Source organism: Rhodnius prolixus, unplaced genomic scaffold (genome assembly GCF_049639745.1).
Source record: "Rhodnius prolixus isolate KJV_2025 unplaced genomic scaffold, Rpr scaffold_2, whole genome shotgun sequence".
Classification (NCBI taxonomy): Eukaryota; Metazoa; Arthropoda; class Insecta; order Hemiptera; family Reduviidae; genus Rhodnius; species Rhodnius prolixus.
In genome coordinates, this window is record NW_027411592.1 from 6265703 (window position 1) to 6285967 (window position 20265).

At 33.6% G+C, this 20265-nt stretch overlaps 1 protein-coding gene across 1 annotated transcript in view; it reads left to right on the top strand.

Annotated features, from left to right (window-relative positions):
* Positions 1-20265, top strand: part of dnc (phosphodiesterase dunce) — a 423485-nt gene that overhangs the window by 817 nt on the left and 402403 nt on the right. The window contains exons 2-3 of the mRNA XM_074117428.1: positions 17822-18014; positions 19336-19420. Coding sequence (XP_073973529.1) covers positions 17822-18014; positions 19336-19420 — 278 coding nt within the window. The remainder of the gene's footprint in view (positions 1-17821; positions 18015-19335; positions 19421-20265) is intronic.

Here is a 20265-nt window from a genome sequence, read left to right on the forward strand (position 1 = left end):
CATATAGTTTTGTGGTCTGAGAGGACATGATACCTTTTAAGAAAGTGGTACACTTTATTAAGGAGATATTTCTGTGCTAACACTTAGAGATATTACGGGAAGAAAGCTGAGCTTAGGCAGGACCAAAGCTGAAATAACACCTTAACAACGGAACCATCTTTTCGATAATGATATCTACTGGTATAAACCCAAAGATTAAAGATTTTAGTATGTGAGGTTACTCTGTTAACTGTACGTTCCGATGCCATTGTAATTCGATTTGTTAATTATAAATTGCAAAGATAAATGGAAGTGCTTAGCAAAGGAATGTATTTCTCACTAATAACAGAAAGCATAAAATTCAAAAAGTTAAAAAATTAAGCATTTTATTGAATTAGCAATGTGTGTGAAATCACTCAACATCTTTCCTACTGACGATACGTAAAGTACAAACCACATTGCATAATAACCCAACTATAATAATATTTACATTGTACAACTTCTAAAGCTAGCAACTTATTCTTGAAGCAAACGACAGCAGAATTAACCAGTCCACGGTGGTTGTCTTGGAAATGGAGTCTAACGTTGCCACACTTTAACCACAGAATGGACCATAAGTTTCTTGAAATACTTGTATTTAGCAAATAGCTCAGTAATACTTTAAAAATCAAATTATGTAATGAGAATTTAAAAATACTGTATTACTTAAATTTCTTTATAAAAAAAAAAGCTTTTTAGAAAAAACATATAAAAAAAATATATAAATTATAATTCAATTCAAAATATGTTCAATTATAAAAGCTGTCCTTATAACCCTATTTCTTTATGCGCCTCCCAAAAGCAGTGTAAATGGTATAATGAAGCAGCGTCATAGAGATGTAAGTCGTTTAAATTCTGTTCAAAAGTCATATCGTATTATCAAATGCAAATGTTTCAATCAGAGGTATGCCAGCAATGTGATGCTGATTTACGAACTTAAAGGAAAAGTCCATCTTCTAATTGTTGGATTTGACGGACAAAAAATTATGTCTAGATTACTTTTCGATTGATGTTGAAAAATATTTTACTAACTTTCCTTTAAAATTCACTTCCAGAGCAAACGAACCCAACATTTCAAATCATGACCCAACTTAATACGTAGAAGTAGCTTATGTCACGTTACTTTTGTTTTAGATATAGAAAATTTTGAAAATAAAATGTTTACTTACACTTTAAGTTACTTAGAGTGTAGTTTATAGTCGATTCTCTTAGAAAAGAAATCTTTCATAAGAAACTTTAATTCCTCCAGATTACTCTCCCAGGTCAGAAAGGATAGTCTCTGCATCAATCAACGATTTGGTTAAAATACTCAGAATAGGTAAAATTGAAAAACTACCCTTTAAATAGTTCTATCCATTTTTAGTGGTGCCATTGTTTCTTGTTCTTTGTTTGTTTGTTTTTAAGAAAAATCCATTTTATAGAGGGGGAAAAGAGGGGTTAATGTTTTCTTTGAAAAGCCATTAGACTAATTGTACAGAGCCATCTCCACTACTTAAGTTCCAAATAATGAAGTGTATTTCACGAATATCACTTTTCTAGCTAAAGAAACCTTAAATGCTTTAAATTCTATTGTAATAAATGATCACCTCATTGTTGAATATTTGACACTGTATTAAAATATATGAGCAATGCTAGGTCACTATTGAAACAAATGCAGTTATCTTCGCGTGTCTCAATGCGAAATCGATGTCATTGACCAGCCAAATGAGCCAGTTGTTTTGGCTATTTATTGTGGTCAACATGTTCTCCACCATTCACTAAATATATATAATAGTCTTTTTCATTTTTCGAATATTTTTGAAAAAGAGAAGAATTAAAGACCTCTGTAAATCTGTAAATTAGTACATATGAAAATTTTTACACAATAGATTACTTCATTGCTAAGTTCTAGATATTCGCTAAACTTGAATACTCTACGAGTAATTAATTTGAGAGTTAAGCTAAACTTTAAACTCCCATTACAAGTTATGCTGGCGGCTTAAGAGACGCCGCTAGACGATGTATTAGCATTCGGCGAGCCGCCAGCCGCTTAAAACCAACACCTGTGATCCTTATCTTTTTCAACTAATCATAATTGCCAATGAAGAAGTTTCTGCCAAAGTGAAAGGCTTAACACACTTTTTGTCCAAGTTCTGAGAGCCTAGAAAATTGCAAAAACTGGGAAAAGCCAATCTCTAAAGTCCATCTGGTGTGATTGATCTGCTTCCAGTCTTAATTAAATACCAAATGAATTACTGAAACAAAATTTTGTTGTAAGACTCTCTAGCATTGAATAAGCAACCTGTGGTTTGCTATACACCGGGTCCGATGAAAAATGAATTGCCTCGGGTAGTAAACAGTTTTATTCCTAAAATTTAAATAGGCCACACCGTAAGTAGGCCTACTTAATTGTACAATTAACTGGGAAGGCAGAACACAATAAATATCATTAATAGAAGTATACTACTTGCTCAGGTGTTTACTGGGCTTCCAACTGGGCTCATAGAATTCAGAATTACTTCTCCGTGCATTACATTATAGAATGTAATTCATATGAGAATGATAGAGTGCTTCTACGACGTAAGATTGGAATTCATATCGCTGTGAGCGATGAAACAAGCAAAATGTTATTTGAATCATCACTGAGACAGCCTGGCGCGAAGGGTGTTGTACTGAATAAAAGCACTTCATTGTCTGACTGGGATGGTACGGGCGAAATAAACATTCCTCGGTATAAGATTTGGTTTTAGTGAAGAATTAGTAGTGATAGTTGGGGTTTTAGATAGATAGGGGAGTGGGTCTAATTGAAAGTGATTTATTATGTCAATGTGGGAGGAATGAAGTTGATCTTCAATTTGTTGGCTTCAATGTAGTTTTTAGGTAGAAATGGACTTCTTGGGGTTGGCAGTGCTGAATGGGAAGTTCCTTGATTCTCGCCGGACATTCGGTAGGTTACAGATAATTGATCACCTAAATCCTTTTGTTGAAATATGAGAGAAAAAGAAACCTTTACAAAGTTCATTTCATACTGCTACCGCATTGGGGCCACGATAGCCAAGCGGTTAGAGGCAATGCCTTCGATTTTACTTAATGGTTAATATGAGAATTAATTTATGTTTGCTCGTCCCACTCCGAACCAACACCTGATTGGTAGTTAGTTGGACGTAAAGCGTGCCTGAAAAACATAGGCATTACTTTACTTCACTAATTACTTCTTCCATATAAAAAATTCCCGCTTAACAGGGATTGGTGAAATGGAAGCAATATTACGCATCCGTGAGCAGATTTAATTAAACCGGAAATAAGCTGAAATTGTTAGGTGTTAGACTCACTTCAGAAGAGTCACATGTTGTGCTAGACTACACTAAGTGATCCTATTATATCATTATTGCAAACAATTACTTTAATTCCTAGTCGAACCCAGCAGAGAATACCTGCTAGTGACTTCAGCTATTAAATAACCCCAAGCTATAATTAAGAGTGGACCAATTTATTTTTCAGTAGGTAAAGGCAATTTTCTATTAAATGATAATTAGTGCGAAAGTCATAGATATTGAAGATGGCTAATAGAAAATTAGTGCAAATATGGGGAAAAAAACGAATTAAATACAATTAATATAATAAAAACAGCTGCAAAAATTCTAGCACCTTCAATAGTGTTCTGAATTATGTTCCATCAGCCTTTCTCTAACTGCTGCAAAAGGAAATAATGCAATAGAATATGATTACCTATAAATGCTACATTATCTAAAGGCAATTTTAAAATTCTTTCAGGCTCCTAAAAAACTGGCAAATTTATGAAATTTATGTAATGGTCAAGGCTGTTTAGGTAAGACAATAATTAGTACATAAAACCAAGACATGTTATAGTAGGAGTTGTGAGTGGTCTACCCAGCGTGCTTAAAACGTTTCACCGAATTTTCTCTTCCACTGTGGAACACACGATCTTGTTGCATAAATATTTCAGACACTATTGCCAATGGGGAGTGTCCCATTCCTAATTTGTCATTAACAAGGTAAAAGTCTAATCTAAAGTAATTTTGTTAGTAGTTCGGTTTCGGTTAGATCTGAAGTATGAATGAAATGTTGGGTACTTGCCAGTTTGTGCATCTTTTGTCGTTTAATCAACCCTTATATTCAACTTCTTCCAGTTTTTCTTAAGCAGTTAGTTGATAGTTATCGCCATTATCTTGAATGGTAATAAACATATTGGCCAGTTGCAAAGTTGCGGTGCCATCGACACTATAATCTTCGTTTGGTTTTCTCTGATGCACTGAAAAATAAGTTAGTTATGACTGAATGGTTAGCAGTAGCTTGGTGTCTACAATCAATTCTTCTTTAAAGGAGGTGCAGAAGTGGAGAGGAAGGGAACTTTTGAGGGACATTTCTATTTCCTCATTCTTAATTCGAAGGTGAAATGTGTGTGACCTGCTCAATTTTCAGATTGACTACTCTCACTACACGATCTCTGTATAAGTAAGCCTGTAGTTTGCATCTACAAGTATCAGGTAAGCCTCAACTTGTAGATGCAAACAGTTACAATGAGGAAAAAAGGATGAACAACTAGTGATTACCTGGCAAATTTAATCAACCTTTGCTCCCGTCTGCGCATCACTGGTTCTCCTTCGCCATATTTACTAAACTATTGATATTTTCAGTGACAATTTTTTTTTTTAATGGTTTATATCACTTTTTATTTCTAAATTTTTTAATTCGCACAAATCAAAACACGTTCAAAAATCTTAAGGTCCAAAATGGATGATGTTGGGCTAGAAATCATAAAGTAGCTGATTTCACGAGTTAAAAACTGTTACAGCTGTCCACTTTCTGTCAGATAACGAATGTAAAACATTTGTCTTTACTTTTACTGAATATTATTATGCAATTATGCATTAATTAATTTGAAAATGTTGCTCTTTAAACTGAAAAGAAACCTTTCATCTTCTCCTTTATCCGAAATTCTTTTATTAATCTAGAGATTTGGCAGCATAAACAGAAAAATGGTAAAGCAGTAATGTCCTGTCCCCAGCACTGTGCTGGAGTAACAGATGTTAGTTTAGGACAAACAGCCCGAACATACTCGCGAGATTTTGCGGTTGTGTTCTTTCCTCCCACTCAATATAAATAAAGTTCCAGAAAATAAAACACAATTCTTTGCGTTAACTTACACAAAGATCATTTTTTATTTTTAAAATTATTGTTTGAATAACCCAACTTTTTAATTAGAGAAGAAGGAGGTATTATTTAAATCTCTTTCACAAGAATAGAATGCAGAGGAAATGAAACGTGATATGAAAATAATCTTATGAAGTCTATGATCTAATTTACTCAGAAAAAAAGCACTATTGTATTAAATACGCACCTCTAATCTGTTATTCTTGTAATTCCAGCCTGCTTTTAGTGCTCTTTCCAACTGAATTTGTATAAGAACAGGATATTGTTTTAATATTGATAGACAGTTGTTAAAGATTAAATTAAAAAAAAAATCAAACTATTTTTAAGATAAGATTCTGGTTGCATTGCAAGAAATAGTTGACTACAAGTTTCCATCTTCATGAGTTGATTAATTTCAGAGCAAACTGAATGCGATTTCTTCAAAATATTTAATGTGCAAATAAAAAGGCGAGAATTAATTATAATTAATTATATGAAGAGACTTTTGTTAATTTAAGAAAATATAAACACTTTATGAAAAGCCCCAAAAAAACTATTTTCCTCTATTTAAAGGCGAGAAAAATCCTTAAACAGTTTTTACAAGCAGATTGCGACGAACTTTAGAAAGTACAGCTTGGCTAGTATTTGCGGTTTTACTTGACAAGCTCGTTAACACAGCCCAAAAAAAAAGAAAAAGAAAAAGAAAGAACGTATTTTAATAATAAAATAAATTTGTTACAAGTAAACCAACGACAAAATGTGACCAAGTGAAATCAAAATGGAAATGTTATATTGATAGGTAAGACTGCACGCAGTGTGTGGTTATGCGAGCCACCTCATTCACTCTACTGAACATCAAAGTAGCGAGACTAACTTGGTTTCAAATCTCTCCGAAAGCCTTGTGAATCAAAGGTTGGTTGCTTTGTCTCCTTTCCAAATATTTAGACACTCTATGTGAGACTTAATGTGCAGTAGCTCCTGTTACCTAAGCTTCTGCTGCCAGTAAAGTTGGTACAACCCGTTTTAGTAACCTAACACTAGGTAATTGGACACTGGCACTATTTGATGTAAAAAGGAAAGTTATTAGCCGTAAAATAAACAAAATATATATATTCTGGTGGGACTTCGCACATGACATTACCTTGCCAAAACCTAACTCTCCCTATATCCTTGTTCTTTGAAAGAAGTTTAATACACAAGTAATAGAGGAGGTCAAATGAGATGGAAGATACGTTTTCTAGTATTGCCTACGTTAATAATTCAAACCTAATTTTGTTTACTGTGACCATCGCTTTTTTCACTGATTGAATTAATCAGAGCAACTCTTTCTACAAACTTGATAGTTCATAACCAAATAAATTAAATATATAAACTATAATAAATAGAAAATTTAGAAGGTAAATAAATAATCCAATTCTACGCAGTATTACTGTTCACTGTTTTATATTTCTAATTGGGTAATTCTAACAAAAGTAGTTCGATTTAATCTCACAGAATTCTTCGTGATGAAGGAAATATGTATTTCCTCTCTGAGGAAGAATTAATTCTTTATTAATACGGGCGTTCCAGACAGAGGCGAATTAAAGTAGTTCCCAGTCTCGACGGAAATCCCTCGAGGCTTGAACAATTTTCCGGCTTAGCAAATACCTCTAACGTTCTGATAAAACAGGAGTATGCAGTAAATTATTCCATGCAACAGGGTTCTAGTCTAAGTTCCCCACGAACCTACTTCAGCAATGCTAGCGACACACACTTCTTACAGAGAAAACCATCTGGACGTTATAATTTTAAGAAGTTAATTTTACTTAATAGTGCCCATATCAAACCATTCTGGAGAATTTTAAAAATAGAGGTAGAAACAACCATTGTTTCATTTTAAGACACGTGTTTTTGATGAACCCCTTTGGAAAGGTTAGGTTCATCACCTTCTGTTGTCGGCGAAAGTGTTTAGGAGTTTCTCCTTAAGGAGTTTTTCCATTTGTTTAGAGTGCTATGAATAATAAGTGATTTCAAGACTGGGTCTCGATTTTTGTCCAAGGTATGGTTCAAAGAGCTACTGTTTTTGTTTTGAGTAACAAAAGGCCAGAAGCCTTGGATAGCACAGAGCATTGTTTCTTTACAAAGAAAAATATAACAATAATAATGGGCTGAAGATGAGGCAGGAGTTGATCTAGTGGTTATGAACTTTAGTGGTAGATTCGTATCCCCCGTCTACCTACTTTTTCTTTGTTAGACTAAGCATTAAAAGTAAAGTATGTGCTTCCGCCCCCAATCGCAACACCTAATTGGTAGTTGGACGTAAAGTTCAGCTTGTAAAAATAGGCGATAACTTTATTATGCTTCAGATAGCATTACTATTTTGTACATTTCAGGAACGGAAAGAGAAATGAAGCTTCAGTGAGAAAAGTGATGCTTCCTTGGTATGAAGCAGTAAGTGATACTTTAATTAGTGGTCGCCACAACAAACTAATTCTAGGATAGATTAATTGGCCAACGCCACGAAATTAATCTCACTCTTTTTTTTGGCACATGAAAGACCCTAGTTTGCTTGGTAACCAGCTTTCCCATACAACTCTCATTATAAACAGAATTCTGTTCAAAATTTATCTTCAACCCTTGAAACGTGGAACTCTCGATAAGCTGGAGCTGATAAAGAAACCGAGGAAAAGGAGTTGCCCTCCTTAACCATAACTTAGTTCATATTTAAGTGGACCCAGAGTTTAGGCTGGAGTTTTATTAGATTAGCTTTTCATATGTGATTGGCAAACTTTCCCATATTGGAACAAATTTATCCTTTTTGATTGCCTATAACCAAATAGAGAAGCGAGATACTAACAAAAGCAGACGAAACACGTCAATAAGCTTGAAATCTGTTTATAGTTTGCTCTTTTGTGTATGAAAAAAGAGTTCAAAATATAATTGATTAATTGCTACCCTTATATTCTTTAACATGGATTGTTTTTATTGCATTCGAAACCATTACGATAGCGCAACTTCTGGGTCAGGCTTTTGAGAATTTATCTTAGAACGAGCATTTTCCAACGAACAATTATTGTTCACCTCTTTTCAATCAATCATTTTGTATTTTCCTGATAAAAACAATAACAACAATCCTTTGCCAATATTTTTACGGAACACCTTATAGTCCTTCTCAAACAAAAGCCAAGTCTTGAATTGCTCTGAAACGCTTCTTAGGGAACTATTGGCAGATAACATTCGCCTTAATGTGTACCGAGGGCAATATCTTACTAATATATGAACCTTAACAAAAATCTAATAATTTGTAATAGTAATAGTTACTCACCGAACTGTTATTCACTATTTAGTTTCTTATATTAATTATTAGACCTATTCTTATTGCAACTTCTTCTGTTTTTCAAATTACCATTTTTAAATTATATCCAAATAAACTTAGGCAGCGCACATTCAGAGAAAATATGCCCACTGACGTTCACCCCAGAAGCGAAAGTTACATTTTCAACAAGATTAAAGATAAGACATGACTTAGCCTTTGTTAACTGCAATAATTAAAACATAATTGGCAAACTTTCTTTTAACTTAAATTTTATTAAGTTAGATGCTCTTCGTAACCAGGTGGTAAAGAAAGCCTGACATTACCCTGATATATTCGCTGAAACGGCCAAAGTCAAGTTTGGTTCCAATAAGAGAGTTGGGAGTGTTCTCCAGAAACTCTTGAACAATCGCAACAATAAATTTGCAATTCCTGTTCGCAGATTTCAAACAAAACCTTAGAATCTCAAGCAACATAATCATCAAAATGGAATATGAAATGAGAAAGTAAACCATTTTCATTATTTCTTCCACGTATGTAGTTTATTCTTTATGTGGGATGAATCAATGGTTTATGACATCACAAAGATGTTACTTCATAGCGGGCTTATGTAGCCAAATATTTTCGCTAAATTATGAAATATACATGAAAATTATTTATACATTTTAATTTATAAAAAAAAAGCATGTACCTAGTCATTAATAACATTTTTTAAAATACGACTTTAATTATAAAGCTGTGCAACAAAACGGCACGTACACAGAAAGTATTATATCGCAAAGACAAACCGTCTGTTCTAAATTGACGTATATTAATGATTTCACTCAGAGTTTAGTTTTCATCTCGTAAATCTTATCCAGTGTGTATGGGCTTCCAGAAACCCATCTGAGTTTACTAACAGATTGGCTATTAGCCACTCTCTTAAGGAATTACCTAGTGAAGCAAGGCGTAAGCTTAAGGTTTCAAAGCTGATCCTAGCAGGAAATGAAGCACGAAGAGAATTAAAAGGGCGCAAACAATGGCATACAGAGATCACTACCTAAAAATTATTAAAAACCCTACTATTAATAAATTTAGCTAATAGCCATTTAATTAGTAAAATTGCCTGGCAGAATTTCCTAGAGATTTGATTCATTGCAGGAAATCTGGTTTCTTTCCAAACGATGCGAGAACTCTCAGAAGAAGTTACCACCTGTTTTTTTTAAATCAAAAATTGTTCTTGTTCCGAAGTCGTTACTAGGTTAATGAAAACAAAGTATGAAAGATTTAAGCCTATAAAAATACTCGTATTCCTTCTGGGCAGTGAAATCTTTTTAAATGTAGTTTATTATCAAGTAAATATTTTTAATATCAAGCAATGACAAATAGTATTTGGGTATGCGCACTAATGATTTTTCTGTATTTTTGGTGATTAATTTGTCAAAACAGTTGTCCCAACCTAACCCCTGACAACGCCCAAATTGAGATACCTGTCCACATATCAAGTACTCGCTGCACTAAGATATTCGTATTCGAAACGTGCATTCCTGAGGGTTGAACTTTAACGAAGCTATTTTATTGTTGTTCAGAATTAAAATGAATTAGGAAATTATGATTTCGCTTAATGCCTTCGTTTAGCTGACTCTCGATTAGGCACTTTCTATGTCCAGAGATGTCTCACGAAGAGTACAGAGAAGTACTTTTTTATATTCACCTCTAAAAAGAAGAGACTTTGTAGCAGTCTTGGAAGAGTTAAGACGAGAACACACTACTTGCGTTGTGATTAAAGAAATTCTTGGAGGAAAGTTATAAAGTGGATGAATAAATAATTTTCCTGAAATATTTTCAAGATTAAATTCCCTGGGTTATTCTTTCATGAATAAGGCAATATCTTTTGGTTTATTAAAAACATTTAACTACATCAAACTAGTAACTACTGAAATGAAAAATGCAATTGTTTCCATCAAAGCAGTACTTTTTATTTTATCCTTGTTTCCATTCACTCTCTTTGCACTCATTGTTTTTAAATTTCATCAACATTACGCCTAATTCTTTAACATAATTTCTAAACATGACGGTAGAGTGCACTGAAAAAAGTTCCTGGGCCAGATGAGGAATGACCTTATGTGTTAATAGCGCAATAAACAGTTTGGATAAAGACGAGTAAGTGTTTCCCATATTTATTTGAGACAATTACATTTAAATACAATAATTTTCTTCATAAGGATTTTCTTCATCAAATCACGGAGCTATAATTCTGGATTGTGGGCTTCGTTTTCGCACGAAGCTTTCAAGGAAGTCACCCGCGCGAACCATCCCTTCTCTTCAAGGTCTCTCTCCTCCGTTTTTTTTTTTCCAAATCTCTCCAACCTTTGTTGATAAGATATGTCCGAATCAAAGCACCACCGTTCTCTAATTTGATTTTGGATGCTGTGCTTTGCATCTGCCACTTTTCTTGTAGTACTGTTGGCAATGGTATCAAGGACTTTTTTTTCTTATATACCACCTCCAGAAACCGATTTTTGATGCATACACCATAACAAAGTAGACCAGATTAAAGCCGGCAATAATTTATCTCTGGAATGCGGGATTTTATCAAAAGTTTGTGTAAGCGGGTTATTGCCACATTGGCAGTCCAATAATCCAAATTACAATCCCGAGTAATTCACTGAATTTACTATCTCTATCGGTTCACCAGAGAAAAACACTTCCCGATCACTTCGGCCGCGCACTCCTAGAGAAATAAGACAATTTTAGTTTCAGAAGAATTAACATGGAGAGAATATTCATTACAATATTCTCCTAGAATTGAGAGTTTTTCAGTTACGTCCGGTAAAAAAACTCGCAAATAACACTACATCATCTGCATAAGACAAAAGATGCAAGCGATTATTTTTATTAATTGGGAAAAAGAGGAATCATGAGATTCAAAATATCACTGATGAATCAATTAATCAGCCGTAGTTCCAAGATTAGTAGCTACGCTAAGTTTAGCATTATTGTATAAACTCTTAATATTTAATAAAAGGCTCTCCTTTACTTAGCTAGTTAGATATGATGTACCAATACAACTATTCAGATCATTGAAATAAAACTTAATTATGGCTTTAATTGGTTGTACGAAATCCAGCCTAGAAGAATGTTTTCTAAGAAACCTCAATTCAGTCACTTACGATTTTCATGAAAGTTGTAAAGGCGGAAACAAAAATAAATCACTTAACATTTTGACCGGAACAACCGAATTCTAAGGAATCAGATTTAAGTTGCAATTCATTTTCCCCTTTATTATTATTATTATTATTATTATTAGGTGCCTTGACGTCTATAGTCATTTTATTAGTAATATTTAGAAATACAAAAAAGTTGTAACAAGTAAATTTGTTTTTAATTAATAAGATTAATTGAATAAAAGGAATGTCTGGCTGTTGCCTATTTCTAGGCCCCACGAAACAAAGAGAGAAATCCAATTAAAACTATTAAAATGTTCGAATGGTTAATATTAAAATTTAGTAAATATTTCCAAGGATATCAACTTACCTAATAGTTACAAGAAAAGTTTGCCATAACTTCGGCCAACTTTGTAATTTCATCATATGTTATTACGAACAAAGTTGTTTTTAGCAATTTAAATTTATTCTATTCTCTAACACACATTTTAATTTTCTTAATGGACAAGTTTTTTGGGTACAAATATTCACTATTTCTTTTAAAATTCTTATTAGTTCCTATTTCAAGTTACCACCTCACAACTAACTGCCAATCGCGGCCACGAGTTTTTCTTTCTAATAGTAGAGGACTGAGGTGAACAATGGAATAAATAAATCAGAAAGAATAATCAGTAAAAAAAACTTAAAACGGAACCTAGAACTTAGTGATAATCAAATTAAACAACAGTTGCCGAGTAAGTTGTGATACTCGTTCAGTCTCAATAAGTGAACTCAACTGCGATCTAGCGGCTACATGTCAAACTACTACCACGCATTCTGGTTCAACTCATACTATGCTCACCTAATCATTTTATTTTATTTATTTTTTTGTCCCAAGGTGCAGAGTGGAGATTATCATTATTATTATATTGTCAGAACATTAGCGTTGATAAGACAAAATCATGTAGCCCAAAGAAAATTAAACCTCATAATTAGTAAAAGCAATATGACTTAGTATGAACACTGGCATTCTATAAAAGTGGCAAGCCTAGATTTGGAGTTCCAAAAAAATCCCATTTTGCTGGGCATAACATTTGAGTTGGATAGAGCTATAATAATAATAATAATAATAATAATAATAATATAAATATAATAATTAAATAATAAAATGCTATTAACAAAAGAGCGGAAGGTAATGGATAGAACGATTTCTAGGCATAGTTTCCAAAATTAGGTGGGTAAACTTTCGTTTAACAATTTGATGATCATTTAAATAATTTTTTTAAATTAACTGACGAAATTTTATGATTGAGATCACAAATTTAAGAGAAGGTAATTTATTTTGGTTTAATTCCATCTGTATAATTATACATTAATAATAGTTTTAAAAAAGATATTAAAAAAAACAAAAACTGTTATTTACAGATAAATTTGGCGTTATTTTTTCAGAAAATTCATCTTAAGAAATGTATATAATAATTAACCGTATCAGTATAGTGTACGATTCTGTACCTTACATAAAAAAGATTAGCCCTTAGAACAGAAAACTTGTAAATTTTATTTATATTTTACTGAATTCACAGAAATTGTGAATGTGTATTTATTCTATCATACTAAATAATTTGGCATACATTTATATGGATATTTTTTAAAAAATATTTGATAAGTGTTGGAATGTTCTTTAAGTTCTCTTTCAGTATGGCTCCTTAATTAAACTTTGTGTACTCAATTAATGCAAACAATAGCAAAACTTCCAGCTTTGCTCTCAATTGTTTGTTGATAAAACACGTAGAAAGGAAAAGGAAAAGACCATCATTGTTAGCAGATGTTAAGTTCTTTTTCACATTAAAACTTTTCCTCGTCGGTAGTGAACCTGAAAATATTGTCTTAACCACAATCTCTACACTGAAGTCACAGTTCAATAAGTTTCCATGCAAAAAAAGACCTTAATAAATCCCTGTCTTTAAATATTAGGATATAAGATTGCCGTTAAATGTTACGTGTTACCTCTAACAACTTAACTTTAACAGATTATCCTCTCACTATTAGAAAAATGATCATTTTTCTGTGAAGTAGAATCAACCTAACAATTTAATTCATTTATTAATTATTATTATGACAAATTTATCAAAGTATATAGAATGAGTAGCCATCAAACTAGGTAATGGACATGTACACGGGTGGCTTGCCCAGGACGCATCATAACTTCCAAACTATAATTTTGAACTGAACTCCATAAGCCGACGGTCATCTATACTTGGTGACAAGTTGACATGCTGGCGGTTCTAAAGAGCGAAGTAGAACTTGCGGTTTTAATAATTGCTGGGGAGCGCGAAATTCATGTTTGGATTCCCAATATGAAGAAGGCAGATGTGAAAATCTCGAGGATTTTTATTTACTGATCGGTAGGCGGCCATCAGTGCTTACTAAATCTGTTTAGAATAGAGTGCGTTTGTCTTTATTTTCAGGTAGTAATAATAACCTGCTTTCTTTATCTGGAGTGCAAGGGTATACAGATAATGTGGGCATTGAATTGCGGATGAATTAGCTCGTTTAGGTTCTATCAAATCTCTCGATGCCTGGCTCCCTTCCACTCCGAATTTAAGGAGGAGATTAAATCATTCTATTAAGTCCTGATTCAGCAGCAAATCTCTGATTTGGCAAATGTAAGCATTGGAGAAATTCTTCCGAGGAACATCGCCAAAATTAGCTAGACCTACTCAATCAGGGCCGTAAGGTTGTAACAGTTATGGTGGGTTAACGGGTGGACTGGACCCTTCAAGCTCAGAAGACATCTCAAGCTAGTTAATTCTAGACGATGGTCAAAATCTGTTTCGACAGACAGAGGGAGAAACTTTCTCAAATTACTGGCGAACTAGCTAATACTAGCGAACTTCCTCAGAGGGAGAATATCAGTGTTGAGATGAGGCACCTCTCAGGCTTGGTCCAGCTAACCCCAATTAATATCAAAATTAATAACAGTTGTCGCTAGATATTGCACTTTAGTTAATACAATTTTGGCCTCTACTTATGACGAATCACCTTCACCGTTAATCTAACTACAAGCCGATAAAAAATATTATTTTTTGTTTTATTTTTTTAAGTCCAGTCTAATAAAATATTTGACAGAATTTCAATATTTTTGGTACGGATGTTAGCAGAATAATTAAGCAATTAATCTCCCTTTAATGAAGTTACTTATTCTTCAGGTGTAATGGCAAAAATGATTAGCGACACAAAATATTTTAATAATATTACCTGAGAGTAAGAATTAAGAGAATATGCCATGACTTACTGCACTAATTTATTTTTTATATTTTATAAGAAATATTAATTTCTTTTAGCGACGAAAAATGAACTCAATATTCACATAATGTTAGTTAAGTGCATAACATGTGAAGTAGTGTCTTTCATTTATGGAATATGCGGAACTCGATTAATATTTATTAATTATATGTTTAGTAAACTAATAGAAAAAAAAGAGAAATGGATTCGAATGAAAAACAGGGTAACTGGCTCCGAAAGGGAGAGTGTCTACAAAGTGCTCTCAGACGAGCGCGTCTGTACAGCATATGGAAAACTAAGAATTGCCAAAACACAGACTTGGTATTCGGTTTCTGCTATTAAGATATTGACAGAAATACATCAACTTAAAGCGTGTGTATAATGATGCGTATTCTTCAAGTTTTTCGAAATTTTCTTCAAACATATAGAACTGCGGATTCACATAAAGAAAAGTGATAAAATCAGGTTGTCAAGCAAGCAATGATGGTGTGCGACACAACTGTCAAGATTAGGGGCCATATTTCATGATACTTAGCATATAAATATTATATTTAGAAATTCATTAATAATTAATATGTATTAAAAAATATCATTTTCAAAACATCTCATTTAACTACTATTGTTCGATCTTATGAAGTCACTCTAAGCTGGCTAGCGGAATTTCCACAAATCTATCTGCTGAATCGCTGCCAGCAGCAGATATAAGAGTACTCTTTTCCTCTTTAGTCTTTTTCATTTAATTATTATTGAATGCATTTCAGTATTTGCTGACTGATTCAGTATATTTAAATTCCCCTTTTAATTGGTCAAACGGGTTAAGGATAACTCTGCACAAATTAAGAAGTAAAGAAGTATGGGACAGCCAGCTCCTAGAAATTTTAAATATGAACAGTTCAGCAGAAACAATTAAAAAACAATTTGAATAAAGATATTCAGTCCTTGTATTAAACTTTTCATATTCGTAAAATAGGAATTTTCGTAGATAATTATCTCGAAATGCTAACCGATAATTTATATTAAAACATTCCCAATTCAGAATGGCTGTTAAAAAGCATTCTAAAGCAGAGGGATTTCTTTCAAAAAGGAATATTCTGCTACTACATAATTCCAATAAAAGGCATGATTACGACAGATGTCAAGCATTTTGGTATGAACAGTTGTTGCTTGCATCATCTGTTGGTTGAAATAGTAACTAACTTAGTTCTAGCTAAAAGCTGAAGATGGCTCGTACCAAAAATTGATATTTGCATTTTAAAACATTTAAATTTGCCTTTTTGATGCAGTATGAAATAGAATACATATTTAAGAATCTAACTTAATCAATTAGGATTTTTTCATTTATTTTATACAGGTTTTATTAATAGTTATAGAAACTAAGCTGAGTTATTATTTTAATGTCTGAACATTAAAACTAAACCAGTTCATTACTTTTTTAACAATTTACTTAGTTAATTAACTTATATTATAAAGAGAAAGAATCAACAAAGAATATTCATATCAGTTTGGATATTCTACTCCATTGAGTGTTATGAAACTGAAAAACTAAAAAAAAACGTTCATATAAACTCCCCCCAAATTGGGAAACATGAATGACCGCAATCTATAGCTTACTAAAACATTTCTTTTGAAATTATAACATCCGGCATTGTTCTAGAAATTTAGTGGGGAATGTGCATGCAATTATGCGCACCGGGCAAGGGAACGCAACGTTCGAACATTGTGGATTACCTCTTCCAGCAAAGAGAGTAACCGGAGTATTGACTTAGGAAGTTCCTCCAGAGTTAACCGTTTTCCGATCCATGCAGATAACAGCTACTTATGTTCTAGAAAGTGCTGCTATTGTTCCAAAAGGTCTGAATGTTATGTGCCTCTAGATATAAAGAGATTTTTGGGCGCTAATGGCCAAGGTGAATTAGCAAATCAAATTCAGAAAAATTGTAACAGTTTTGTTAATGTGTAGGACAAACCAACTCGTTAGTCTCTTCGTTGCCGCAGAAACCTCAATGGCTGGGAAGCCATAGAACTACAGAAGTTGTACATTGTTTTTCTAAAAGCATTTCAACATGCCATCTTCACTCGGCTAACAGCGGCAGAGCAGACAAGGAGCCGGCCTAATTCACTATTTTGTTCTTCTTACCTCCTTACCTACTCCTACGGAATCCGCAGCAACTGCACCAAAAATAAAAAATTCCTCAAGTACAACTGTTACTGCCAAATGTGCCAAAAATATTTTATATTTATTCCATGCTTACTTCAAATTCCAGGAGGTATTAAAAGCCTGCAAAGTTGCTTTCCTTTTCTGTATAGAAAGAGGATTAGTAAGAGGATTAGTGGAATAAAAGTTGCAGCTAATATTATTAGTTATTGCAGAGAAATTTGCCAAAGTTGTCATTGTCCGGCAATTAATCAACGTCTATACTTTAATTCAAAGAATATGAAAAATATGTTAATTTGAATCTTATAAAAGGAAATTTTAAATCATTAAGAATATTTAATGAAAATTATTATTTCTCTAATATATTTCTACAAACTTCCTTATACAGGAAATCCGATTTGACAAAAAGATACCAATTCGACGGATGTACTCTGCAAGCGTCTCTTCTAAGTTGAAAGTTCCTTAAACAATAATCTATAAATTTAACAAAATTTGGGGCGAACTTTCACTCAGCTTAAAGCTATCATTTATTAATTCTGAATGCGAGAGAAATCTACACGGCATCCGTTCTAGCATGGTGAATGCAACGTCGTTAAAAGGCGACCGCAATTATTTGAAACGTTTGATACAACGTCTTTTTCCTTACCCAAGTACCTTCCTGTCAACGGCTTTGTTTTGGAATGCAGGGTGTTGTAGAATATTTGGCATTTAAGAAAAGATCTTTTATTTTATCATGATTAAATTCAAATAAAACAATATTTTGAAAACTTTATTTAGCATTTTTAGTCGCATGAAAAAAAAAAAATGTTTCAGTACTACTACAGTCAATGTGGAGGGGCAGGAGTGGAAGTCAAGATTACACCGGACAACAGTCCGCAAAAGTCTGAAGATTCCTCACCCAACCATATAACAATAAAAAGGCTTGATTGTTCTTCCGCACAAAGACAATATGGCAATTTCCTTTCGGTGCATCATTATGGAAGAGCTTCTTTGGCTTCAGTATCTGGTAAGTTATTACATCATGGTTATTACATCATTTAAGTTTTTAACCCAAACTATATTTTTCAAAAACCAGCGTTTGAAGTGCACATTCAATCCTTACCGGCATTAATTTCAAACGAAAAGAAATTCGCTTTTTTACTGTTGTTTGGACCAGAAGTATATAACAATAAGCGATACCAACGCGGAAAATACAACGAGTAGATCAAATTTGGCCAGTGCTAGTGCTATTACGCCACCATGCCGGTCGGAGTAACTGCGTAACTGCACTTGAAGTCTGAATTTGACACAGCCCTAATTACGCAGCAGAAGGGTGCCTGACTCGTAAAAGATTGACTAAAACCTTACCGGACCAGTTTGTTCGCCTTCTCGTTGCCCATATTACCTACATGCCCATGCAGTGTGCAAATATTGGTGTCACCCTACTGCAGACATTTGGGGTAGTTCACTAGTTACCCTTGGCAACTGCGGATGTGATTATAAAAGCCTATTAGGAGTTTGAATAGCCTACCCCTAAGCACGATTTATAGGTGGAAATAATAACATTAAAGCCCTTTGCCTGACCCACTAGGGAACCGCAATAAATCTTCTGTCCACATGGATACAAATAGCAATTATTTAAATTTTGATAAACCAGATTGGAAAGTTTTAAAAATAACTATGGACAGTCTTCATTCTCACAGATTTCAATTTATAGGCCAATACTTCTCTGCAAATCATTAAAGTCGGCCTCTCTTAAAATCACAAACAATAACGATTAGCTATGAGGTTAGGGATTAGCTATGAGGTTAGCATACTGGACTCCCACGCGGAGGTCCCGGGTTCGAATCCAGCAGCTGACCCTTAGATTTTCTCTTCCTAGGAGCATCTTACAGCTCACTGTCCGGTGATGGACAGTGTTGTCTGTAACGAGAGAACACTGTCCGGAGGCCGGCAGTGCACTGAAAAAAGCTCCGGGCGCTAATAACCTCAGCTGTTGATACGCTAAAAAAAAAAAAAAAAAAATTCTCCAGATACCTCTCTCAACATGACAAGCTCGCTGTCCTACCTGTAATCACGCACGTGCACTTAATTCTTTTTGGAAGAGATGAGAGAAATGAGTATAATAATCATTTAATGGTTGGAGTTTGCTTAAGAGAAGAGACAGATAATTACATATTTACATATAAAAGACATGTTGTAATAATTATTGCACTCATTTTTTCTTTAAATAATAGCAGAGGATCCTCCTATGAAGTATTTAATTCGATCAAAATAAAAACTAATTAAAAGTAATAAATAAAATCAAAAGTTATTTTATTTAATTCATGAAATTATTTCCCAAACAGATTATAATTTGAAAAAAGGGATTGGCAAACCCCAAAGAAGTACTTCAGCCCCAGTAACTGCATCACGTCACTGGCTTCAGTCAAGGTAAGATCATTTCATTAAGCTGATGTGATACGATTTTTTGCTGAATCTGATCGAGCTCGAAATTAAACTCGCTGCTTTTAATATTAGATTATTGTATCTAAGTGAGGGTTAAAATTATGCCAACTTTTACAGCAAAACTTTAAAAAATTCTTGCCAACAGTTCCTCACAAGAATAATTTTTTTTTTAGACGGAGTAGACGACAGTTCTGATTAACTAATCGGAGAGTAAAACGCATGAATCTGTAGCCTAGTCCTTGTCAAATTTGGATCAGTTATCATTGACTGCATTATATATATATTTAATTTTATATTTTCAAATAAGAATTTGTGTGTTTATTGCACTATTAACGCAGGAACCAGACTCATTGCTTGGTAAACAATATTAAACTTCCAGGACATAGCGAACGAAGAAGATGAAGCGGGCCAATTTCCTTCGAGCAGCGTAAAGCTTGAGCAATCGGCATGTTTGACAGTATCGACTGTCTCGTGTATATGTCCCGCTGTCCGCCAGCTTGGTAGTTTCGGCAGTAAAAGTAATTTGGCACCTAGTTTCGTTCCTTGAAGCACTCTCCTCGCAGTCTGCCACTTTCCCAGCTCACCTTCCAAGAAGAATCAAACGTTTTTCAGTCGTAAATAGCTTGGAAACAACCTGCTGCCGAATTTCACATCAAATTGGTTCATTTGTTATGTAAGTAAAAAAGACAATTTTAATCATGTTTTTGTAATCATTTCAGCTAAAAAAGTTGTTGAAATCTGGTCATTCTACATAAGATTTGTTGTTAATGAGAGTAATGTAAAGTTCACTCCTAAATTGAAATATGAAATTTATTCCTAAATACAACTTT